At 55.0% G+C, this 26,570-nt stretch overlaps 1 protein-coding gene across 2 annotated transcripts; it reads right to left on the minus strand.

Annotated features, from left to right (window-relative positions):
- On the minus strand, positions 1-13,484 carry CD276 (CD276 molecule). Of its 2 annotated transcripts, XM_042804334.1 has the most exons (9): positions 13,439-13,480; positions 11,125-11,290; positions 10,751-10,889; positions 9,031-9,381; positions 8,336-8,632; positions 6,327-6,467; positions 4,645-4,686; positions 4,122-4,157; positions 1-2,701 (listed from the first exon to the last, which is right to left on the minus strand). In XM_042804334.1, exons 3-9 carry the CDS (start codon positions 10,788-10,790, stop codon positions 2,679-2,681), a joined length of 930 nt encoding a protein of 309 aa, XP_042660268.1. In that variant the 5' UTR covers positions 10,791-10,889; positions 11,125-11,290; positions 13,439-13,480; the 3' UTR covers positions 1-2,678. The 2 variants fall into 2 exon arrangements, with proteins under 2 accessions (XP_042660268.1, XP_042660269.1); XM_042804335.1 differs by lacking the exon at positions 11,125-11,290 and having other exon boundaries at positions 13,439-13,484.
- Positions 13,485-26,570: the final 13,086 nt, after the last annotated feature.

Here is a 26,570-nt window from a genome sequence, read left to right on the forward strand (position 1 = left end):
GAAGAAGCAGGAGCCCTTTATTTATTATTGATGAGGAGAATCAAGTTGCCATCGATCGGCACCGGGGAGAGACTCTTCCCGGCGCTTTCTGAAATGACCTGCCAAATGTGATTTTTTTATTGTGTTTTTTTTTTTTTTTTTCCCATTGAGGGTGTTTGGATGAACTCGCAGCCTCGCCTGCTCCCAGGAGGGATGAGAGCAAACATGAGCAAGCTCCAGCAGCTGAGCTGCTGCCAGCTCTCAGTGCCGGGTCCTTCACACTCTGCATCCCTGTTAAATCCCACTTTCCTGGCTGCCAGGCTCACCGTTACGCAGGAGCAGGTGGAAAAGGATGTTGGGGCTTTTGGAGAGGGGAAGAAGCCCTGCAGAACCATGGCATCACAGCCAACCAGCCTCATCCCTGCCTGAGTCTCATCCAGAGCACCCATAAATCAGCATGTTGGATTTAAAAGAGACCTTGAAGGGGAGGATGGATGGCTTCCTCCCCCAAAACAACCTATCACCTGGACAGCCTCAAAAGCAGGATGGCACTTGGGGACAAGGGGGACAAGTAAACTCCTCCCTGGGGTGCTTTATCTCATGCCAAAGCACAGCACATCCTCCCCAGGACAGCGGTGAGTGGCTCAGCCCTGAGCAGCTCACAGTTCGGGATGGCTCATCAGCCTGAGACATCTGAGTATCATTTTCCCTGGTCTGCCACAGCTTAATTATGAGTTTCTCCCTTGCTACCCTAAAGATCTCCCTTCCCTGCACGGCCTAGGCTCCACTTTGCCAAAAATATCCCTCAAATCTGCCCAAAGAAACGTCCCAGAAAGCTCCCAGCTAGAGGAGACGGTCCCAGGGATGCTGGCACCATCTTAGGACCTTTAAAGATGTCCTGGGCATGGGGACAACTCATCCTGCTGCCTGCCAAGGAGCTAGGGGTAGTTAATGGCTTCATTCCCCCAGCCCAGCGCCAGGGTGCTAAATAATATTAATGGTACCTCCTGGCACCTCGTTAAAAATTGCGCCAGCGCTTAATTCAGGCTGTAGATCAAAGCCTCTAAATGAAACCACCATCCATCCCCTCCCTAATCTGAGTTTGATACCAGCACCCTTTCCCTTTGCTCTCTTTCAGAAATATTTTTCTATTGAAACGCAGAGCCTGACTTCATGCCTGGGGAAGGACAGCTAAAAATAATCCTCTGTGGGTGATTTAGGAAGGTCCCTTCCCCAGCAGCCCCCATCAGACCCTGCTCACATCCCATTGATGGGATTAACCAGCCTGAATTTCAGAGCCATCTCAGATGGATGACAATGTCCCTTCGGGATTTTGCTCTTCGTTCTGCTGCTTGAGGTACTAAAATACAGAGGAGGGATGAGGGCAGGCATCTCTCCATCACTGGAGTGGTTTTCTCCCCATGCTGGGTGATGGATGAGGGCAGCACACTGCAAGGTGCCACAGTAGCAACAGGGGACCAAGGGAGAGACAGGGCTGGGCTGAAAGGGGAACATAAAGATTTCACTCTGGGAATTCCAACATTTAAACTATTTGCAGCCAAAGCTGCATCCCAGAGACTATGCCAAGCCTCAAGAGCATTGTCCAAAATGACCCCCGAATTTATTTGTCAAGGCACAAAAATCCCCTTCAGGTTCTGGATTTTAAATAGTGACAAAAACCAGAAGAGCCAGAGAGGCACAGTGGGGATTTCTTCACCCACCGGAGCAGGACCAGGAACTCACCACCCCGTTCACCCCAGCAGCTTGGGTGCCCCCACACACCCTGCAGGTACCCAGCAGTGGAGGGAGGACCCCCAGGACACACACAGGGGCAAAGACCCCTGATCCCATGAGAAACAGGAGGGCTCAGCCTCACGCACCAGCCAGGCTTGTCCCCACCACTGCTTTAGCCCCCAAAGCATTGGCTTTGTCACCACAGGGAGGACGGGGGGGGCTTCACCTGGCCTGCAGGTCCCCCCCAAGCCCTGCCTTTTGACCTCCCGCCTCAAAACATCCCCCAGGTTAATTCAAGGCAGGGGATAACTGCCCCGATGGGATTTTTGCATTTAAGGCAAAAATAAAAGTCCAGTGGGAACCACAGTGGTGCAACGTGAAAAAAATAATTGTCCCCAGAGCGGTGCATCCATCAGGGCCAGGAGCATCAGCCCCGGTCCCCCCCGTGCCTGGGGGTCCCACAGGTCCCATCCATCTGCCCGGAGCCTCTGGGGCTCCATCAGTCGCTCCCAGGGACCTCACTGAGCCCATCACCCCTCTCGAGGCCTCTGGGCTTGGAAAGGGCAATGAAATTTGCCCTGGAAGGCAGCTGGAAGGCGGCTGACTTGGCTGGGGCCCACGCAGGTGCAGGCACAGAGGGTGTCAGGGGGAATGGTTGACCCCAGTCGCTCTCAGCCCCACGTGGGGACAGACAGACAGACACGGAAGAGCCTCCACCCCACGCACACCATCCCCAGGAAGGATGCACCGATCTCCGGGGCTCGCTGGGGATAGAGACACGCAGCCTCTCTCCAGCCCCAGGGCGCCCCAAAGACGTGGCTGGGGAAGGAGGAAGGTGACGGGGCCTGGGACGAGGGGTGGCAGCAGGTCTGTGCCCTCCCCAAGGGACCCGGAGCTCGTCCCCACTGGGGACATCTCAGCTGGTCCAGGACACAAGGTGCTGCGTGGGGGTGTCCCAGCTCCCGTCAATCAATTTCTTGCTCGTTATCTGAGGAGAAAAAAAAAAAAAAAGACTAAATAAAAATTAGCAGAGACATTAAAAAATAATTCACAGGTCAAAATTAATGAGTTAATTTGGTTGCCGGCAGCTCCGGGCTCTCCTTGTTCTGGAAAACTGGGATCCCCACTCCCAGGGCTGATGCTACCCACAGGCAAATACAGCCAGGCACACATAGGTGTGTTTTTATCCCTCCATTCATCCTCCTGGCTAGAAAACCCCCCACAGCCAGCGAACCGTGGGAGATGTTATTATTCAAGTTTTGTTTCTGCTGGAAAAGTGGTCGATGAGCACGCGGGAGATGTCTCGCACACGGGGTTAAGCAGACAGGCTGCTTTGGGGGTGAAAAGCCAAGGGGCTGGGAAGCCAAGTGTTGGCTGCGGTAGCTTGTGAAGGGGAGATAAGGGGAAGAAGGAAGGGGGGGAAAAAAAAAAAAAAAGAGAGGAAAAGCAGAGCCAGTTGATGCTTTGCTAAAGATGTGAAGGGGAAGGGAGAAAAGGTTTTTAAAAACCTATCAGGGTGGGGGGAAAAATGGCACTAGAGAAAAAACAGGGCTGTAAATAAAAGAGGGTGGGAGGGTTGAATTAGCAGTGATTCACCAGCAGCAAAGGCCAAGTCTCTGCCTTTAATAAGAAAGGAAATAAACTGAAAGATTGAGATCCTGGGAGGAGGATGAGTTGGGGAGGAATGGGGCTGACCAGGCATGGAAAGTGCTGGAGCCCATCACCCTGCCGTGATGAATGACGGGCTGGGAGCAGTCTGAAAGGCAGAAGAAAGGGCTGCCTTCTGAAAGGCAGAAACAGGAGCTGGGACTCTTAATTCGCATTCATTTCCACCAGAAATTTGGTACCACGGCTGCTGGTGAGGAATTCTGCATGGGGAGGGATGAAGCTCATGCCTCCCACTCCGCAAGGCGAGGACAGACCCCAGCAATTCCCCTCCTGTTAGCAAAGTGATGGCAACACTCAAAAAAAGACCTAAATTCCTCACAGTAACCTGGGTTGGTGGCACAAGGCTTTTCTCGGCCCTGAGCTGCTCAAGAAAACGAAGGATTAAGGGAAGAAATGCCACGTCAGACCTGTCGGTCACATCACTCCATTGCTGCTGGGAGATATGAGCAGCAGCCAGAGCAAGCACTGTCACAACTGGGGAGTGGAAATGGGTGCTGGAAAATAATTGATCTGGGAAAATTTGGTTGAAAACTGGAGGTGGGGGAGGAAATGAAAAAAACTGAAAAAATGTGGGGGGTTAAAAAAAAAAAAACAACAAACCCAAACCCAAACGATGGATGATGGTGATGCAATAGATGCTTTACACGTAAATCTGAGCATCATCTCCAGTGTGCTCAGGAAGAAACCTTCATCGTGAGCCAGCTCACGGTCCTACGCTGCTGCCTGGCAAACACACTCACCATCTTTGCTCTCCGCACTCTTCAGCGGCTGCAGAGCTGTGAAAAGAAAAAAACAGCACGGGGTCAGTCCCCACTGCCCAGGACGGGGGGCTCAAAAGGCAGTGCCTTCCCAGAGGAGGCAGCGAAGAGCCCCATTTTGGGGAACTGAGCCCAATAATTGCACCCGCTGATTTCCATCGCAAACCAACCCCTGGTCCCTAAATCTCCCCAGCAGCGAAGGAGTCGACACTCCAAGTGGGTTTGCTCCTGCGCCAGCAGATAAAGGCAATCACCGGGCATATAATTAACCTGTTTGGTGACAGCAGAGCACCACGAGTGCTTTTTTATTAAGAGATAGGGTGGCTTATCAGGGAGCTGCCAGCCTGAGGGGGTGGGTCGAAGAGCGGGCGAGCACGGGGGGAGCTGAGCACGAGTGGAGGGCGCAAAGCACGCCGGGGTGCTGGCTTGTGTAGGGGCCAGTGTCACGAGCACACGCACGCCGTGATGAACTCACGTATCTAAAAAGCAAGAATCATGCACCCACCTGTCTTGGGTTCTTCCCCTTCCTCGTCCCGCTCCTCCGTCCCTGCAAAAGAGCAAGCCAGAGTGTGTTGAAGCATCTGCTGGGCTTCACCCCAGCGCCCACCCCGAGCCCCACCTCCCCGGGCAGCCTTTTGGATCGCCACCGTGGCGCGGAGCCACCCATGGTCACCTCATATCCCACCCTCTGCTCGGGACCGGGCGCTGCCGAGCCACTGGTGATGCTCGGGGAGGAGGTGACTGGTACCCCCCCCTGCACCCCGCGGTGGGTATTTCCCCCAGCAGAAGGCTGTGCCTGGGGGTGGCACATCCCTTACCAGCAAAGCAGGAAAAGCCACAGCTCCGGGCGACGCGGCGCAGCCGCTCGCCTCCCTGTTTATAGCACAGCTGCCTTCTGGAGCAGCGCTCGGCGAGGGGCGTAGCGGGGAGACCACGGATCCCTCAGCACCTCTGGGACACCCCATCGGCACCGAGGGATGAGCATCCCCTTCTCCCTCCCACAGCACCCCCCCAGGATGCCACCCTGTCCTGGAGCCCATGAGCAAGACCTGCCATGATGCTTTTCCTGGCTAGAAAGACCAGCAAAAATTCCTGCTCCGGCCTCACGTGGCTGCCAGGCTCACGGGCAGGGTCCCTGCCTGGTTTCTGGCTACCAAAAGCCACAGCAAAAGGTTATTTCTAAGGGCGTGCAGCCATCGGTGCAAAACATCACGGGCTGGGAGCTGTGTCCTGATGCTGGTCTGAGGTCAGCTGGCCCGGGGCCATGGCACTGCAAATCCCCTGACTGAGTAGAAAATACTCTGTTACAGAGGGGAAAAAAGATTAGTTTTGAATTTTTTTATATAGATATATGATTCCCTGGGATCTGCTGGGGGAAACCCTCTCGGTCCCCACCGCTGGGGCACCCGACAGGCAGGCATCGTGGCGGCATCGGCACCGACGTCCCTCCCGGCAGAGAGAGGAGGAGCGGAGCGGGAGCCCCTGGGGAGGGAGGCTGCGGGTCCCAGCCCCGCAGCACGATGCTGGCAGGGAAAAGCTTTGGCAGAGCAAGTGCCTCGGGAGTCACTGAGAGAAAACAAGCAGGGAACACCAGCAAAGCTGCTTCTGCAGCCATTTTTGGAGCACAGCAGCTTTTCTAAAGCAACGAAGCCGCCCTTTTTCTGCAAATACCTCTCCATAATTAAAAAACAAAATCAAAAAAAAACCAAAACAAAACAAAACAACAAAAAACTGAAACACCAAACAGAAGAAGGATGCAGAAAACAAGAGCACAAAGCATCTCTCTCATGCTATTTCTGCAGGTCAAAGCACCTGGCATTTCCACAGTGGCAAGTGCTAGAGGCTCCTTTTTGGAGATGCTCTACACATACCCGGCTGTGGGTACCAGCCATGCAGAGGATGCTCGCAGCAGGAAGGTGAAAGGCAGAGACATGCTGGGTGGCAGGAAAACCAGGTGTATGCTTGAAAGAGCTGCCTGGAGCGATGCACACAGCCAGCATGGGCTCTCCAGCACAGATCTGCTGGTGCCCAGCAGCTCGGAGCATCCCTTCATCCTTTAAAAGATGCCACCACCAAGGCAAACCCGTGACGGTTAAAATTTGCCCCGGCTCCCCCCCATCCATCACCCTCCATCCGTCACCCACTGCAAAGCCCATCCCTTTTAGCAGGGGCTACCCGCCCCATTACCTGCGTTTTCCTCCTCTTCCTCCCTGCTCTGGCGGATTTTCTTCTGGCACACGTACACCAGGACGACGAGCAGCCCCACGACGCAGACGGCAAGTCCCACCGTCAGCCAGAGAGCCACAGCGGGGAAGGCGAGGTGTTGGCCTTGCAGGGGGAGGAAAGAGAAATGCCACCACGGTGAGCATCGCTGCCCGAGCAGGGGGACGCGTCCAGGACCCCGCAGTGGCAGGGGCACGTCCCCATGGAGGGAGTCGGTGACACAAGAGGTGGCTTTGGAAGTAAAACCACCCGGTGCCTCTAATTATGGCCTCCCCCCAGCAGGTCTGGATCCGGCTGGGGAAGCAGCAGGTCGAGTCACTCCCTAAAATACTTTGTTAACCTTTAAATAATTGCACTAATAAATTCAAATGGCAGCCCGACCCTTCACTTGCTAAGAAGCTCAAAAGAAGCATTAGATGATGTTGCACCCGCTCCCTTTCCCCTCTCATCTCACTCCATGGGGCCGGGAAGGATGGGGACACCTTCCCCAGGGTCCGGGATGGCCTGGCAGGGACCACCAGGGCGTGGGGTCCCCGAGCACTGGGAATATGAGTTTTCCCCATACTATTGCTCCTTCCTCAAATAAAGGCTTGCCCCAAATCCTGCCCCTCCCCAGATGTCACCCCCAGGCTGACCGTTTCCTCATGTGCTTGGGGGTCCCTGCCAAAGCCACCCCTCTGTCCCCAACCAGCAGCATCCACATGAGTTTTCCTGCAAGAGTTCGATGCATCCAGCCAAAAAGTTTATGCTCCACCAGGGACCCACCTTCCCAACCCAGCAAGTGCTGTATCAAGGGTAATTAAACACTAATCAACGCTACCGGGGAGCACACAAGGTTGGAAAGAGCTACGGGAGGGCAGCGGGAGGAGCGCGGAGCAGAGCGGCGAGGCTGAACGTGCTTGATGAACTCCTCCAGCTTGTATTTCTGATGTAGAATTGCTCCAGGTGGGATGGAGGACTCCAAATCCAGAGCATCCCACGGCCACGTGCTAAGGAGAAGACAACTACCACGCGCTCTGACGGCTTTCTGGGGTGGTTTAGACTGGGACAGGGCAACTAGCAAAGCTAGAGACTAAGAACTAAGGACGCCGATTCTATCTGGGAAGCTGGCGTGGGGCGACAGGGGAGGACAGCACAGCCTCAAGTCACCCCTGGAGGTCCGTGGGGAGAGAGGTAGAGCGGAGATGTAGGCTAGCAACCCCCAGGGTGGCTCTGTGCCACAGCAGGGATCCCAGTGCCACCACGGTCACCTTCTTTAGACTGTCCCACGGGGTTAAAAATGGCCAGCTAAACTTATTTATGTAAGCAAAAGAAAAACTTCATCATAACTGATGTGGTGTGATTAGGCCAAAGGACATTAATCAGGACATCTACTACACAGTATAAATGCTATAGCTATTATTTATTATAATTATCATTCACCAAATCAGTAGTTCAAAGCTAGCTTGGTAAGTAATTATTTTATAGAGATTGATGCTACTCACCCACGTTGACGCCTGCGGGTAGCTCTCGCTCAGCCTCGAGGGGTAACCTTGAGGGGTGTCCCCGCTCAAGGGAGGAGTATCCAAACACACTCCACAGGGACGGGGTGTGCTAGAATCCCTCCTGTTCAAAAGGGGGACTAGGCTTTTGTAGTATAAAGTGATTGACTGACAGTCATTCGTTGCTTCTAGCTCAGCAAAATACTGTTTATCTGTATTTTTTTTTCCCCCTCTTTCCAGGAACATCTGGTGTCACAGCTTGCCCCATAACAATTATTCTTGAGGTTGCTGACTCAAGCTAATCCTCAGTGTCCTTCAACACTAAGGACCGCATGACTTGTCATCACATCTGGTAGTTTTCCACCAGAAGGCCCATACGAGTGGGGTGAAGTTTGAGACGATGTTCTTACTCCTCCCCCACTTAGTCAGAGCGCCTTACCACACAGACAGCCCGTCCCTTCCTTCCCCCAATTTTGGCCCTCACTGGCTCACCCGTGATGGTGACGGAGGCTTGGGTCTCCTGCTGCAGCACCGGGTTTCGCACCAAGCAGGAGTAGGTGCTGCTGGGCTCCACCAGCACCTGGAGGACACTGTGCACATCGAAGAGACCCTCCTCGTTGGCCACCTGGGACGTGGTGACGTTCTCCGTGATGTTGCTGCCCCGGCTGTCCTGCCAGAGGACGCTGGCCTCGGGGTAGCCACGGGAAGCGTGGCAAGTCACAGCCGCCAGATCTCCTGGCTTCAAGTCCTTGTTGGGCTCCAGGTTCATACTGGGCTTGGAGTAGGGAGCTGCAAGGGAGAGAACAGCCGGCATGAGGCAACGGAGAAGAACAAAGGATCAAGATTGGGAGCAACCCAAAGAGGTCGGGCAAGCCCCAGAAGAGACTCTTCCAGCTGATAAGACCAACCAGCTGAAGCCTCCCCAGCTTTGATTCATTTATGGCCATGCTTCTGGGTGGCCTCTCAGCTGAGAGCCTCTCCATCGTGACAGGGAAGGGACTGCACCCCCCCCACCAGCAATATTTTGGGGAGATACAGTTGGTGAGTCGCTAACAGAGAGCTGAATTCTTGGGGAGACCACAGCAAGGATGGAGAGAGAAAGAGGCTCCGTGAAGGACCAAAACATGATGGAGAATCCTCCTTTTTGGGGGATACACGCCAGAGCACCCCAACTCTCCATCTCTCACCTGCCACCTGCAACGTCACGGCCGCGCTGCTGTAGTCCCGGACCCGGACGAAGCAGGTGAAGCTGCCCTCGTCCGAGATCTCCACGCGCCGGAGGAGCAGCGAGACGTTGCCCTGGGCCAGCTGGTCGTAGAAGAGGGCCGTACGGTTGGCGTAGCCCCCGCCCTGGTCTGCCAGCTGGTCCTGGCCACCAGAAAAGCTGTGGACCAAGCGCTTGGTGTCCGTCAGCTGCCAGATGAGGCTCAGGTCATCGAGGCTGAAGTTGGCTTCGGGGGAGAAGGAGCAGCGCAGGGTGGCATCTCGGCCAAAAAGAGCCACCACGGGCTCATCGGGGACCTGGATCTCCATGGCACCTGCAGGAGGGTGGCAAGGGCAAAAGCACATGACGGTGAGATGCTGCAGAAGCACCTCCTTAATTCTCCATCTGGGTAACACTGAAGCAAATCGAGGGATGCCCATGGGAGGGGGCATCTCAGGACCCTCCCCAGCACCGACCGCCAGCCAAGCCCACCCTGCCAGCAGGGTGACAGCCCCAAATATGGGGCATCGCTGCCCTCAGCTGCCAGCTGCAGCCGCAGGCACCCAAACCTGCCACCACCCCCCCACACACCCAGGACACGCAGTCGGGTTTCTCCCCACGGGGGAGAAGAGGTCGGTGGGTGACGGCAGCAGGGACATGCAGACCCGTGTCCCCAGGGCGAGCCAGCTCCGTGGCCGGGCTGGCAGGCGCTAGATGGCACCAGTGCTCCAGCGCGATGCCAACTGGTGCGCCACGGCACCGCGCCAACCCCGTCCCTGTGCCACGGTGGGATGCCAACCCCGTCCCTGTGCCACGGCACCGGGCCAACCCCGCCGCTGCCTCAGGGAGCAACGCCAACCGTGCCAAGGCTGCCGGGCCCCCCCCACTCGGAGCTGGGGTCCCGGGGCACCCGTTGGCAGCGAGCAGCAACGTCCCCCCCAAAACAGACCCAGGGCACCATCAGCGCTTCATTCCCCGATTCTCTCCCCCCCCCCCCCAACTTCAAAACGGGGAGGAAAAGGGGAAAAATCTCGCCTCAGAGCAAGGCTTTGCTTTACAGTCTGACCTCAACACCGTTGCAGAACACAGCAAAGCTGTTAACCGCAGCAAATACTTCCCTGGGGACGAGGGCAGCAATGAGACATTAAATTTTAAGCAAGAGCCTGAGCGGGGAGGATGAGGAGCTGCGGGAAGGAGCCAGGCTGGAGGAGACCTGCCAGGGGCCACAGACGGGCAGACAGGCAGGAGAGGAGCGCTCGGGCAGCCTGCCTGGCTCTAGGCAGACTCAAGAGCGTCACATCTCCCTCCAGCTAATAATAAATAAACGCCAGCAGGTTTTAGGAACATTACCCAGCCTGGCCAGAACTGCTGCTGAGCATCCCCAAAGGATTCAGTCCTGACATCTCTTCCAGGTTGAGGGGGGGCCAGGAGCTGAAGGGCACGGGGACCCACTTGGGTAAGTCAGAAACCTTCAGGATTTAGTCCTCCCGTGGCTTCGCCATTCATGGTGCCCAGAAGCCATCACACCCACGGGGTGACGCCCCGGGCAGCTGGAAGAACACGAAACCGGGAGAAACGCTGCCCCCAGGAACCACCGGTCAAAGGCAGCTTTGTCGGGATGAACGTGGCATCCAGGACATTCCCGTTGGGGTGGTGACACACAGACCACACCAAGCCCAAACGCCCCCCCCAGCCCCGCTCACCTACGAGGCTGAGCGCCAGGGCAAGCAGCAGGCAGAGCATCCCTGGTGCGAGCAAAGGTCGGGGAAGAAAGCAGAAGCGAGCACGGCCCCGGGTGTCCTTCTCACAGGGAGTCTTCTCTCTCACAACAAGTACCCTGAGCTGGGGAAAAATAGAAGAAAACCCTAAGATGGTGCTGGGAACCAGGGGCAGAGAGCAGGAGAGGGCATGTATCTCAGGATCCCATGCCAGCCACCCCCTCCGGCTGCCACGCGGCACCCAGAGCACCCACCCCGTCCTAAAACGCAGGAGGGGCTTTGCCTCCAGCCTGGGACTGGCCAAGGGACCGGTGCATCCCCTGCATCAGGGACATGACAGACCCAGAGGCAGCACTTACGCCGGAGGCGCTGGCTGGTGCCCGGAGAAGCCACGTGAGGCTCTTCCCCTCCTCACTGCTTCTCCTCCCCTTTTGTTTCTCTCTTTCCCAGCTTTTCCCTGCAGCGCTGGGCTGTTACATCCCTGTCCTCCAAGAGGAGGCAACTCGCTCCTGCTGTCCAAAATGGCTAAAAAACAAACAAAAGAGATTTGTAGATTCCTGGCTCTGCCAGCAGCTCGAGGGCTGCGAGGTTCGTCCCCCCTTCACCACAGGAAAGCCTCCAGCACGAGGTCGCTGGATGAAAAATGGGGAATGAAACCGAAGCATCTCAGAGCTGGATGTGGGGAGAGGCGAGGGCAAGCTGCCCGGCACTGCTGGCTACCGTGGCTCGCTTCCCGAGCATCCCTCCCCAGCCGTGCCACGAGCTCGCCAGGCCCCTCGTGACCCGCGTTCCTCCCTCAGAACATAAATGAGCCCCAGATACTGCCGCCGCTGCCGTGTCCTGTCCCTGTCCCAGCACATCCCAGAGCCCCGCTGTCCCACCCAGAGCCCTTAGCGCCGACGGGTTTCAGTGCAATACTCTTATTGGCAATAAATCCGTGTCGTGGCACCCGTTCCCCAGGGTGCAGCGGGAACAACTTTGGCTGTCAGTGCCTTCCTCCTTAAACCCCCTGTCATCGGGGAAATGGCAGTGCCGAAGCTCAGCTCCCACGGGACAAACTAAGGCATGAGGTGAGGGGGGAAACTGAGGCACAGCTCTGCCCCAGGAGCTCTGGGGGACCATCCCTTCTCCTTCCCTCTTGAGCACGAGGCTCCTTTGGGGAAAACAAATTATCCAGCTTTTTTTCTTAAACCCTATCCCTGACTCTCACCTTTTCCCAAGCGGACGAGCCCGGGAGCCAGCCCCGTGACAAACCCCCAGGCAGCCGGGAAGGGAAGGAGCCGGGGTGGGAGAAGGTGACGGGGCATCACTCAGCTGCCCGGGCAAGGGAAGCCGTGACTCACCTCCCTCATGCTCGCCCTTGGAGCTCTTTCCTTTTCCTGGTGATGCTAAAGTAAACTCTATTTTATAGGTTTCATGACCTATGAGTCCTGCTGGACCATCTCAGAGATGTCACAGGAAGGGACACCCGGGTCCCCAACCCTCCTTCTGCAGGCAGAAGTCCTTCGGTGGGTCTCTCGCCTTTCCGTGCCTCAGTTTCCCCATCCCTGCAGCGTGAGCCCCAGACGAAGGATGGGCTCTGCCCCAGACCTGAGCTTTCATCACAAGTGGGATATAACAAACCCCACCAACCCTTGGAAGAAAGACGCGCTCACGCACAGCAAGCCAGGATGGCTGAATCCTCCATAAACCCAATAAATTATTAAATCCACTGTTGCAGCAGGACCCCAGGGACCTTACGTCACCCGTTCCCCATTTAATATTTACTATCACACAGCCAAAACGCTGCTTTTTTTACAATACCCAGATTCTCAGCCGCCAAATTATCACCCTGAGATGGCTGGAGGTGTAAAGAAAACATCCGCTGGCCCAGGGAGAAGAAGTCCTCACCCACAGGTCTGGGTCGGTCCCAGGTTTTGTGGGTGCCTGGGCTGAGCCCCCCACTTTGCTCCTCTCCTACCTGAGGTTTGTGCCGACGATGAGCCCGGCTCTACTCTAGATTATTTTTAGTCCCCACTTAACTTCTTGGTGCGCAGCAGAAGCTCCCCACTTGCAAGGGAGGCCTTTATGGAGACGGGGGCCAGAGCAAAGGAGGAGCGGGAAAATGGGGTGCGACCCCCCCGAAATCGCAGGTGGGGATTTGGGGTGACTTGCCACCCCTCCTTTGATATTTGGCGGCGGAAAGGCTGGGATGGGCTGTCCCGCTCATCCCGGGAGAAGGGGGGACAATCACTTCCACTCGGAGCTGGTGGGTTTTTTGTCCCACGCGCGGGGTGGGGGGTTTAGCTCTATACATTAAATACGGCATTTTAAACCGGGTGGATGCCGCCGTCCCTGCGTCACCACGGGAAACGGCGGGGACCCCGCCTGCCCCCCCACCCCCACCCCACCGAGCCCCCCGCTCCCCGCAGCAGCACGAGGAGGGGCTCCCCGAGCCGCCCCCCCCCCCCCCCCCGGCGGCTCCACGGCTCGGAGCCTCATTCATTTCGCCCTCCCGGAACAACGCCCGCGATTCCCAGCCCCGTCCCGCGGGAGGGGGAACGGGAGCGGCGGCTCCTCCCACCGGGAGCTGCAACACCCCCACACCCCACCCCACCCCCCCCATTTACCACCTCCCGGGAGCCCCCGTTCCCCGCCGCGACCCCACCCCCCCCCACCCCGCCGGGCACTTACCGGGAAGGCGGCGCGGGACGGGCGGGAACGCGCGCGCCGCCGCGGGCGGGCCGGTCCCGGGGCGGCGGCCCCGGCCCCTGATTGGCTGCGGCCGCTTCCTGCCGGGGTCCCGGGGGGGGGGAGGGGGGGAGGGAGGAAGAGGAGGAGGAGGAGCAGGAGGTGGAGCAGCAGCCCCGGCGGGGAGAGGCGGGATTGGGGTGCACAGGGCGGGAGAGTTGGGGAGCACCAAGTCACAGGATTGAGTTGAATGGGTCCAAGGGATTGGGGCGCACAGTGCTGGGGAGTTGGAGATCACTGAGTCATAGGATTAGGGTGCACTGAGCCAGGGGATTGGGGTGCACGGGGCTGGAGAGTTGGGGAGCACCGAGTCACAGGATTGGGGTGAATGGGATTGAGGGATTGGGGTGCACAGCGCTGGGGAGTTGGGGATCACTGAGTCATAGGATTAGGGTGCACTGAGCCAGGGGATTGGGGTGCACGGGGCTGGAGAGTTGGGGAGCACCGAGTCACAGGATTGGGGTGAATGGGATTGAGGAGCACTGAGCCAGGGGATTGGGGTGCACAGGGCTGGAGAGTTGGGGAGCACCGAGTCACAGGATTGAGTTGAATGGGCCCAGGGGATTGGGGTGCACGGGGCTGGAGAGTTGGGGAGCACCGAGTCACAGGCTTGGGGTGAATGGGTCCAAGGGATTGGGGAGCCCTGAACCAGGGGATTGGGGTGCACAGTGCTGGAGAGTTGGGGGGCACCAAGTCACAGGATTGGGGTGAATGGGATTGAGGGATTGGGGAGCACTGAGCCAGGGGATTGGGGTGCACAGGGCTGGAGAGTTGGGGAGCACCGAGTCACAGGATTGAGTTGAATGGGCCCAGGGGATTGGGGTGCACGGGGCTGGAGAGTTGGGGAGCACCGAGTCACAGGCTTGGGGTGAATGGGTCCAAGGGATTGGGGAGCCCTGAACCAGGGGATTGGGGTGCACAGTGCTGGAGAGTTGGGGAGCACCAAGTCACAGGATTGGGGTGAATGGGATTGAGGGATTGGGGAGCACTGAGCCAGGGGATTGGGGTGCACAGTGCTGGAGAGTTGGGGAGCACCGAGTCACAGGATTGAGGCGAATAGGTCCAAGGGATTGGGGTGCACGGCGCTGGGGAGTTGGGGAGCACTGAGTCATAGGATTAGGGTGCACTGAGCCAGGGGATTGGGGTGCACGGGGCTGGAGAGTTGGGGAGCACCAATTCACAGGCTTGGGGTGAATGGGGTCGAGGAATTGGGGAGCCCCGAACCAGGGGATTGGGGTGCACAGTGCTGGAGAGTTGGGGAGCACCAAGTCACAGGATTGGGGTGAATGGGATTGAGGGATTGGGGAGCACTGAGCCAGGGGATTGGGGTGCACAGGGCTGGAGAGTTGGGGAGCACTGAGTCACAGGATTGAGGCGAATGGGTCCAAGGGATTGGGGTGCACGGCGCTGGGGAGTTGGGGAGCACTGAGTCATAGGATTAGGGTGCACTGAGCCAGGGGATTGGGGTGCACGGGGCTGGAGAGTTGGGGAGCACCAAGTCACAGGATTGGGGTGAATGGGATTGAGGGATTGGGGAGCACTGAGCCAGGGGATTGGGGTGCACAGGGATGGAGAGTTGGGGAGCACCGAGTCACAGGATTGAATTGAATGGGCCCAAGGGATTGGGGTGCACAGCGCTGGGGAGTTGGGGATCACTGAGTCATAGGATTAGGGTGCACTGAGCCAGGGGATTGGGGTGCACGGGGCTGGAGAGTTGGGGAGCACCAATTCACAGGCTTGGGGTGAATGGGGTCGAGGAATTGGGGAGCCCCGAACCAGGGGATTGGGGTGCACAGTGCTGGAGAGTTGGGGAGCACCAAGTCACAGGATTGGGGTGAATGGGATTGAGGGATTGGGGAGCACTGAGCCAGGGGATTGGGGTGCACGGGGCTGGAGAGTTGGGGAGCACCAAGTCACAAGATTGAGGCGAATGGGTCCAAGGGATTGGGGTGCACGGCGCTGGGGAGTTGGGGATCACTGAGTCATAGGATTAGGGTGCACTGAGCCAGGGGATTGGGGTGCACCGGGCTGGGGAGGTGGGGAACACTGACCCACGGGATTGGGGAGCCCTGAGCTAGGGAATTGGGGTGCTCACTGACTCTTGGGACTGGTATTCACAGAGCCAGGGGGTTGGGGTGTATGGAGCCGAGGGATTGGGGCACACAGGGCTGGGGAGTTGGGAACACCAAGCCAGAGGGATCAGGGTCCATGTAGCCAAGGGATTGGGGTGCACACAATCAGGGGATTGGGATGCATGGAACTGGGGCATTAGGGTGCGCAGAGCCAAGGAATTGGCGTGCACAGAGCCAGGGATTGTGGAACACGAAGCCAAAGGGGTTGGGGTGCACACCAAGCCTCAGGACTAGTGTTCACAGAGCCGGGGAACTGGGGTACACAGAGCTGGGGTGTGAAGCCCTCAAAGCTGGGAGGTGCAGACTCAGGGAATTGGGGTGCACAGAGCCAGGAGAGTGGGGTGCACGGAGACAGGGATTTCGGAGACCTCAAAGCAGGGGGACTGGGTGCACAGAGCCAAGGGATTGGAGCACTTGCACCTGAGGGCCTTGGGGTGCACAGAGCTGGGGCTTTGGAGTCCTCAAATTTGGGGGACTGGGGTGCACTAAGCAAGGCTGTGGTGAGGCGGGAGGGCTGAGCCATCTCCTCTGGAGAGAACAAAAGGCAGCTGGAGTTTCCCTAAGGGAGACACAGGCCACTCCCTGGGGAAAAAACCTGGCAACTGATTTACCCACACCCACTGCCTGGAGGTATCTGCAACCCCACGCTGTGCTCAGTGGCAAATTCAGCTGGGGGCTAGAGGGGAACCCCCAAATAGTACTGGAAAGGGACACCCAGGATGGTCTACCGTCTAGAAGAGCAAGACCTCAGACACACGAGGCATTGAGGCAGCCTCCCTCCTCCATCAACCACCCACAGGGATCACAGTTGCCTTGGAAAACCCATCTCACTGCATTTTGGAGTTCACTTTTCTGGGGATGCAGCCCAGCTGGGTCACTTTTAGCCGGGGCAGGGCACTGATCTTCCTCCCACGCTCCCACATGCACAATGTCTGCTTTTATAGAGCCTCGGGCAGGCAGGCACCCAGCCCCGCTCCCCGACACGCACGGGGACTGAGACCGGGGCAAGGAGCAGGGCAGGAAGGGATGAAGAAGAGGAGGAAAAGCCAGGCTCTTTGCAAGGGTGACTTTTCAGCAGCATACACACACAGCCCCCAGATGTTTCCCCAAAGGAAGCAGCTTATCTTTAACCTGTTTTTCGGAGAGGGCTGTGTCCCAGAGGCTCCTGTGGCTGGAAGCTCTGCCCCAGAGCCCACGGGGGAGGTTTGGATCTTTCATTGCTCCAGAACAAAGGAAGCTCCTCACCCTTTTGATTACAGAGGAAAGCTAAAACAACCAAACCTGGACAGCTTAAAATTAAAAGGCAAATAAAAATAACCTGAAACATGCTATATTTAAATCCATTTGATTTTTTTTTCCTCCCTTGCAGGCAAAGAAAGATGTTTGCAGCGACAGAGCTGGTAATAAGGCCGCATGCCTTGACCCAGGCACCCCAGCAAGAAAAGAAATTATGAAGTCAACATACTTCAAAAAGCCTGCAACTAAATTGGGAGCCCTGTGCTCAATTTACAGATGTGCCCTGCAAGTCAAGAGGATTTCTCTTTCCATGCCCAGCCGGGTGTGGGCAGTGCTGGACACTCAGAGCACCTGCGTGATCCCAGTCTGTGCTGGCTCTGGCTACAGAACTCCTGCAGACCAGACATGAGCCCTGTCAACTCTGTTGGCACATCATCCCTGTCCTTTTTGGGGGGGGCTGATGGAGAAGACCCAGCCATCAACCCCCCGATGCTGCAGCAGGGAGATGGGGGTGGGTTGCAGGGACCTTCTGCAGGAGATGTTTCCCTCTCCCAGGAGCAGTAGGTCTGTGGGTACCTCCAGCATCAAAGCTCAGCAACCCAAAACAGCAGGTGGAACCCACAGGTTTCACAAAGACAAAGACACACACACACACACACCCCCTCCCCACAAATGACACACAAACTCCCAGCACTGCCCAGGGCAGGGCTTCACACCATCACAGCTTCATCACTTTGTCCCTTCTCCCAACAGTTCACATCATAAAAGCAGCATCAGGGCTTTGATATCTTAACTGCAAGTGCAACTGCGCTCCTGTTGGTCTTTGAAGATACAAAGTGAGCATCTGAGCAGCAGGAGCTTTCTTAGTGTTAAATAGAAACACACACACAAAAAAAAAAAAAAAAAAAGTAAAAACTAAAGAGCTTTGGAACAAAGGCAGATTTTTCAACATCATCACTAGCTAAAAATTAAAATCTATGCTGTTTGCAAGTCTGCTCATAATTAACAATAAAAGGGCTTCCAGGAAGGAAATCAAATCGTTGATGCTCTCCATCCCAAATGATTATTTTTGGCTAATTTTCCTTCCTTACACCCTGCAGTATCCAAGGTATGTGCATAAGAAATGTGCATAATAATGACCAAAAAAAATATAGAAAGGCAAAAGGCTGCAATTTGCAGGTTTAATTTCATGCTCAGCCAGAATCTGATCAAGGGGAGGAGGGATAGCTGGAGAGGATGGATGGAGGTGCTGGGGCAAATCCAGAGTCTCCCAACAAGGTGGCTGGAGCACGCAGGTCAACTCTGCACATCCCAGTGAGGCTGGTGTGGCTGCTTCTCCTTCCCATCAACAGCACGGAAATACTGCACAGCACCAGCAGTTTCCAACTGCTAACAATGTAGGAATCAAATATGTGATGGCCAGGAGGATCTTCTGGTAATTCCTTCCAGCACAGGGCATTTGGCACACATCTTCATGATCAAATTCAGTACAAGGCAGGGGGTGGAGGGTAAATCCCACCTTGGCTACATGAAGATCTCCATTCCCAAAAAGCTGCCAAAATCATCCATTTTGGAGCACTTTGGAACTTAACAGCAGCTGGATCCACATGGTGGCAACTGCATTATCTCAATATGTGAGTGGCTGTAGCTATTCCACTGCAGGATCCTTGGACACACAGGAAACAGCTTCTGCTCCTCTCGCTGCAGGCTCAGACGAGTGCAAGGAACATCAGAGTGGCAAAAAGCAAAGGATCTGGAGGAGCAGGAAGAGGGTTTTGAGGCTGCTTTGAACCAAGAGGCACAGCAGTGAGCCAGTCCCAAAAGAAAACAATCACCACAGTGCTAACCTAGGACTCCTGAGCCTATTTTGATGAGGCTGCATCTGGATAACCTCAATCCTGCTCACCTAGGAGGAATAGAGCTGAAACACTTTGGATGTGGCCATCCTGAGGCACAGGGTCAGGGCTGGGGACAGTGAGTCACTCGCCACCGCCCGAGCACAGATGTTTTAAGTCTGTGCATGTGGCAGGAGGCTGCTTTGGAGAGAGCTCGGCATTTTTGCAGCACACAAGGGTCATTCATAAGCAGAGAGCCTGGCAATGGACTCCAGATGCAGAACCACTCCAGTGGGATGCCAGCAAAAACGGGACAAATTCCCAGATGCGGGTGCACGCCTGGCCAAGCCCCGATCCTGCACCTGGGTGGCACCCAGGTACACACCAGCCCTTTCCCTTCCCCTTCCCAAGCACAGACCCAGCGAGTCCCCACCACCAACAGATGCTCAAAATGGGGGCTCAGAGCTTTCATCTGTCTTTTAGTTCAGACCAGCTACCACAAATGGTTCCTCCGTAAATTCAAGGGGGGCTTTATCTGTCCTAAAAATCTGGATGGGATGCAGAATATCAATAGCTGAAAGTGCTAGAGGTCTGGGTTGCCAATGCTGGTGCTGCCACAACTGCAGATGAACCAATCTTGCTAATTTATTTGAGAAGTTAAGAATTTATTTGGATTAGCACCTGAAATTCTCACTGGGGACCCCTGGTGAAAGGGAAGGGGTGGGAGCAAGCAATGGGGAGTGGGGAAGGGGCCAGCACTGCAACCACCTTTAGTTTTGCCCAAACTGTTGTGAAATTGCCCTGAGGAGCTTTCAAGGGTAATGAGGGAGGGTGAGCACAAGGTTACCCCATGGCATGGGGATCTGAAACCCCTGGAAAATGCTTACAAAAGCCCATGCCAGGAGAGCCCTTCCAACACATGTGCATGCCAAGGGCAAGTATCTGCCTGCTGTGCCCGGCAGCCAGCCAAGCTCACACAGCCTTCCCAGGCACAGACCCAAAGGTATTTATTTTTTAAAACGGTATTACATTTGCAGCAGTGGTGGAAGCAATCCTTGCAGTGTATCCCTTCACTAGACCCTGCCACTGCTCTGCTGGGCACAGCTCAGGCGAGGTCCTCGGTGGGGCTGGCTATTCCCCAGCACAGAGCCGGAGCATGTTAAAGGGGTTTTGCCCAGATCTGGGCCCCAAGCCTGTCTGTGTGCCACAGACACCCCGAAACCAGTCACTCCCTGCCTCTTCACTTCACACAGGGGCTCTCAGGAGCAGGAAGATGAAGCTGCCCTGCTTGCAGAGGATTTTCTGCAGCCTGCCTTGGAGCAGACGCTGCAGGATGAAAAGGTTCCTCTGTTGAAAAGGCTGCCTTGCCTTTGAGGCACACCAGGACAAAGAGCAAACTCTTAGGCTGAGCTGTGTACCAGGCCCTTGGAGAGGACTACACACACACACACACACACTTACTTTTTCCCAAATCTAAGAAATATGAGAACTGCTCCCCCAAAGGCACTGCCCCTCTGTGCCCAGCTCCAGGCACCGCCAGAGCCTTCATCTGTCCCCACAGCATCCTCTGCTGTCCCAGAGCCACCCTCATCATAGTGGGATAGCCAGGGTCTGTCCCCCCTCATCCTCCTCCAGCCAGCCAGGCTCTGGGTACCAGCCCGGAAGGGAGAAGGCAGGAACATTGCACCTGCAAAACCTGGGGTCAGAGAAATGCCCCGAATCCAGCACCGACAGCTTTACAAAAGGCATCACCCCATCCTGCAAGTAACTGGGACCAACGAACACCCCAGCTCTGGTCCTGCCGTGCGTGCTCTTTAATGTAGACTGAGCTGGAGATGGGAAGCTGCAGAGTCCACCCTACCATGGCATGAAGGTCCCATTGCACTGGCAGCTTCCTCCCAAATTTCACATTGCAGAGGCAGAAGGAATGTCACAGCAGGGATGTCTCATCCATGCATTTCTCCCCTTACCTGATGGATACTCCCATTAATCTCCCGAGCTCTCATTGCTTTTCAGTGACAAAAACCAGATGAAGCTTTCCAAACACTGCCCCATCCCATGGCCACCTCCCACCTGCTTGCCATCACCCATCATAAGCACATTTACCTGGTGTCCCTGGACACATCCCACTGTGTCACGGGCTCCATCTCCCAACCGCACCAGACAAATTGCCTGTTCACAGAAAAGCAGAGAGGAGCGTGGGGTTTTCTGGTTCAGTTACAAAGCATGTAGTGCATTTTGATCTCCCAGGAAATTAATTCAGTTCAGAGCAAGCTAGCTATCTGTAAATATTAGCAAGGTATTTTCTTATCAGAGAAAAGTCGCAAGGCTTTTCTTTTCCCTAGTAACACCTCTGCAAGATTACTTTCACCATGGCTTTCATCAAGCCACGATTTGGAAAAAAAGTAAGTTTTATCTGTAAAGCCTTTCCTTAAGGTGTTTTCTTCAATAAACTCAAAAGCCCACATTGCAGCAATAAGCAAACTCCACGTAGGCAGCACAGCAGCAACAGCACAGCCAACTTCATGTGCCCACGCAAGGGAAATCAAGCAGAATAAATACCTGGGCAGTGCCAAAGTGGAGCCGCAGCACTGGATCACCCTGTCCCAAGGAAAGCGGTGACATTACAGTCCAGCCACGCAGAACTTCAAAAGATCTCACGCTGGTGAAGAACAAACCATGCCTGGGCCATTAGCTACTCAACCTGCTTACAAGACAAGCTGCAAAGGATACACGCTGCTCCCAATTTGCGTGCAGACAAACACTAGGTTTGCCTAAAAGCTGCACAAACTCTTAATGCAAACTTAACGGTTGACTCAACACTTCTATTTACAATGACAAGGTACTCGAAGTTGGCCAAACCTTACAGCAGGGCACGACTGAGCTAATGCAAAGCTTTATGCTATTCCCCCCCAAAACATAACCTTAATCATCCACAGGGCTGACTTGTAAACAAGCGGGGAGTCTGAGGCTGCTTTGCACCCAGATTCTCTTCGGATCTCAGCTCCTGCCTGGGAGATGCCCACCAGAGACCACGCAGGACCTGGCAGAGCAATGGGCAGCAGGTCCCTCTTGGCAGCCTCCACCACCCAGTCGTCCCTCACCATCTGCCACGCGAGCTCCGAAGGCAGAGCCTGCTGTCAGCCTGCAGACGGACACACAGACCTCTCCCGTGCAGCACCCCCACTGCTCCAGCAAAAGTTTCCGCAGCGCAGCAGCCACCCTAAAGGGACCACGATGCCATTAGTGTCCCAGCTGTTAGACACACCAAATATCCCTTTTAAGCCCAGTCTCCTAGGAAAGCTAAGTGCTGATCACACTGCTGGCTGTCCCTCTTCTCCCCAGGAATGCGCTAGCAAACTTTACCTAAGTCTGAAACGAGGTCAAAGCCTAAGGGGTGGTTTGGTTCCTACCAGCTTGGGTAGAAATTAAGCAGAAGGATTCAGAGGAACACACGCAGCCCAGGGCGGCAGCCAGCTGGCATTGCAGCACATCCTGGCTGCCCATCAGTTGCTCCATCCGAGCCATAATCTGTGCCAGAGCTGTCCCGAGAGGTCACAGGGGAGGAGGAGTTATTACAGCGGTGGGAAAGGGATGATTTGAAGGAAAACGAAGCCTTGAGAGGGAATCACCCCCACGCTGCTGCTCCCAGAAAGCCACGCGCTAGTGCACCACGTTTCCAGACTCACCCACACATTTTTGGAGCCCACCCTGCGCTGCACAGAACAGAGCCTTTTCCAAGAAAAGCCCTTCCCAAAGCAGCTCCTCCATCTCAGCCCCACCATCCTCCTCCTCCTCATTCTCCTCTTCCTCCAAGACAGCTGCCAGCAAGGGAGTACAGCAACTGCAGAAGTCACCATGAAGCTCATTTGCAGCTGATGCTTTAGGCTTATAAATTGCAGCTGTCCCATGGCGACACGTCAAACACATCACACACAAGATGCTGCGTTCACACCATTATCCCCATCACAGTCCTCCTCATCACCATCTGTTTGGAGCTGGGCCCCCTCGACAGGTGGCTGGTGGGACGGCAAGAGGAACCGTCAGCTTTTTCGGGGATCTTGCAGCACGGGATACACCGACTTTCTCCCAAATATCTTGCTGCCTGCTTAGGAACAGTCCCACAAGGAGATTCCCACTCCCAAAAGCCAGGCAAAGATGCTGTCACGACAAGCTGAAGATCAGCTGTTTGTTCCCCCACAGTTTAGCAGCAGCTTGATGGGCCTCGGGGGAGGTTTGCAGCACAGTCTCCCTTAACTCATAGCAGGACCCACCTGGGGATGTGGCTGCAGGACCTACCTGCCTTGCCTGACCCAAGCAGGAATACAGGTAGTTTCAGGACAATTATTTGAGCTCATGAAAACACATTCCTCTGGCAGCAATTCTTTTTTTTTTTTTTTTTTTTTAACCTTTAGCCTGCGGTTTGTTTACACTATGCTCAAATCTAGCCCAAAGAAGGGCAGATGTCAGCAGAAACCTGAAATAACCACATACCTCTGCACCCTCCTCATTTGCTTTTTCTGGAGACCACGTGGCCTCGGGACTGAGGTTTAACTGAAGTTTGGGAACCGTTCCCAAAGCCCACCAGCATCATGGTGTACAATGCCACATGCTAGAGCCTGGAGATGGGATGGAGGGTGAAGAGATGCTCCTGGTCACAGCTGCACAAGCACCCACCTCTGCTCCGAGCACCCCAGCCTTGCTAGAGCACAGCCATCCTCCACCACCCACCCAACCACAGGTTTTGAGAGGCAAACCAGCCAGGACTGCTGGCAAGGGCCTCCGGAGATGAGATTTCCAGCCTTCCTGCCACTCTTCAGCCTTTCCCAGACTTGCCTCTTGCTCCTGGCAAGCTCAGAGTGGGTTCCCTTTCCAGGCATACATGCCACAGCCTCAGCATCTCTCTCTAAAGTCCCTTTTAACACATCCTTTGCTCTTCTTTAGGGGTTGCCCTGCCCAGTTTATCATTTTGTTTCCAAAACTAGTTCTGCTTTCTAAAAGCACATGGGAAGGAGGTTTCAGACTTTCCACTGAAACAAGCTTTTTTTCTCCGCCTGTGCTTCCCTAAAACTGTAATTCAAACAACTTTAATTGCACACTATTTTTTTTTTCTGAATTGCCCCAATGGATAATTTATCTTCTTTCAGTGTAGCTGTAGGGAATACAATCTTATCTTTCAGCTCCAGCAATGATGACAATTTCCTATCTTCTGATGCCTTCTGCTCTTTGCTATGTTGGGGCTTTGTTATATAGCTGATTAAAGCAAAATTGCTTTTTGCTGCAGTTTTACTGCAATCTAACCCAGAAATGCCCAAAGAATCATAGTCATCTTTCACAATGCTCATCTGCTCACTGCTATAAAAGCCCTCCCTGCTCAGTCTGGAGCATCTCTAATTCCTTACCAGACAATGTTTGCCATCAGTTAAATCTCCCCCATTGACAATCCTCAGAGCTTTTGTAGGTGAGATACTGAAGATATTCAGCTGAGCCCATCATCACTCACTGCCATCCCCCATTGTTCATTTTCTCCTATCAATAAAAGTTCTTCTGCTCTGAAATCACTTTACTTTTTTGCATTTGCATCCAGAAACTTTTCCCAACCCCTCTGCACCACAGCTTCCTCAGTAGCTTTTGTTTCTCAAAGGTGCAAAAAAGTCTAAAATGCAAACATTATCCCCAACACACACAGCCTAAAGCATCCATAAGAAATCCCTAATTCTCCCAATTTAGCTTATTTCCAGGCCTTAGCAGGTCATGGCACCACCTAGCACAGCCCCAGCCCTGAATCCAGTTCTTGGTGGGTTATAAAAATGCTTTTGGGCTACTCTAGGTGACTCAGACACTTTTGCTATCCCCAAGCACCTAGGAGGTTTCTGGATCTGTATAGTGTATCATACTTGAGTTTCTGGAAGGTTTTCAGCTGCACCATGTTGCATCCCTCCTCCTCCAGCACCCAAGGAGCAGCAGCCAAATATATCATGAAAATGGCCTTTTCCATTACCCTGACAAGGCCTTGGAGTCTCACAGGGTGAGCCCATGCTTGCTGTGATGGGGAGCCCGAGCTCCCAACTCCAAGGGAAGGGGCACAGCTATATTGGGGGGCACAGCTTGCAGATCAAGAGACAGAGGTGGCACTGCCCCAGGGCAGGATCCTAGCAAGGCCCTACCTGCTAAGAAGGAATATGCAAGCCCCCGTTTTGGTTCACCAGCACACACTTCCTCATTGCTCAGACAATAAGTCAAGTTCAAGGAATAGCTCCCGTCTCAGACATGAGGGTTGCTGCTACCAACAGCCCCCCCAGACCCCACGTCAAGTGGTGCCCAGGCAGAAGAAAAGCTGGCCTTTAAAGGGCAACAGACTCACCACCTTCCCCAACCACCAGTAAAGAACAGGAAGGGGTTGAACCAAGAGACAAAAGTGACCTCACCAACAGGGACCATCCTACAGGATCCAAGCAGCCCCAGAGAAAACATCCATGTCCAGGATCCACCCAGAAGCAGCAAGACAGAAGATGGGGCTACCTACAATAGACATCTGGAGCCCACCCTAAAAAGGCAAGACCAGTCCAGGAGCCTAAGCTAACACAAACCCACCCACACCCCAGCTCAGACCAAGGGCAGTACCCTGGTGCTGAGCTTATATTGAGCAATAGGCAGAGAGTGTGTGGGTGGGGGTCCCAGGTGAAGCTGCTCAAGGCCATTAAAGCCAATTAGCACCCACAGGGTTGGATCCAATTCTTTCTCATGACTTTCTCATTACTTTAGGTGTCATACTCTCAGGGAGAAGGGAGCCTCAGGTTTCAGCAAATCACTTTTATTAAACCATTGCATCATTGGCTAAAATAAATGTGCCCCAGGCCCACCCAGACAGCCCCATCTCAGAAAGCCTGAGCAGAGAAAGCCCAGAGAGCGGCTGAGGCTAGAAAAAAACACATGTCTAATCTGATCTGCATCACACAGGCTTAGGAAAATTGTATCTAATTGCATCATTTACAAAGGCCGGCTAATACTTTTAATTTTGATTGAGCTAGGAAAGGATGACCTGCAGGGGTTGCTGAACATAAGGATCATGTACAATGGATACGATAACCAGCACACATGACGCATGCGGTCACCCACTGCCCACCAGCACGAGCAACCTGTGCGGCCACTGGCTGTTGTCTGTCAGCTGGGTAATGAACTCCTGGCCAGGCTCTTCCCTCTGCCATCCCCCAAAGATCCAAGCCTAATCGTCCTCATTTCATTTTAATCATCAGCGTTTAGTCAAACATATCGGCGTTTCTGCCTGGTTGGCTGCGTGTGGCTGGGACCCAGGGGGAGGCAGCGGGAGGACTGCGGTCGATGCGAAGCCATGACAGCACAGCTGTCATCCACGTGTGGGTCACTGGGCTGCCTCCGTCCCCCTGAAACCAGGCTCGAGCACCCCCACAGTGGCACCTGTATGTGGGTGCTCCTTTAGGAAGAGTGGCCCATCGTGGGGGGAGCTGGGACCGGGAACCACCAGCCCAGGAAAGCAGAGCAGAGAGGCAGGGTGGCACGGCCAAATACAGCCCTGACGAGGGGCCACAGGGCTCACTGAGGTGTCCCTTGACGTAAAAAACACTGTGTAGTGATTTGAGGATGGCACAAGCCCTTCTACCTCTTGAGCAACCTTTGCCTGCAGGCTGGGTGACCAGTCCTGGGGGAGCCCCACCTAGGACTCCCACCCAACCTTGGCCAGGGGCTTGGGAGCCCTTTTAAACTCAGCCCAGAGCCCTCAGTCCTTGTCCGAGCTGTGCCCCTGGGGTGCTGGTCTCTAGTTCAGCCCCAGCTACACTTATACCTGAGTCCTGTTGATCTAAACCTGGATCCAGAGTGATTTCCCAGCTTCAT

Source organism: Tyto alba, unplaced genomic scaffold, assembly GCF_018691265.1.
Source record: "Tyto alba isolate M040663 unplaced genomic scaffold, T.alba_DEE_v4.0 Super-Scaffold_41, whole genome shotgun sequence".
Lineage (NCBI taxonomy): Eukaryota > Metazoa > Chordata > Aves > Strigiformes > Tytonidae > Tyto > Tyto alba.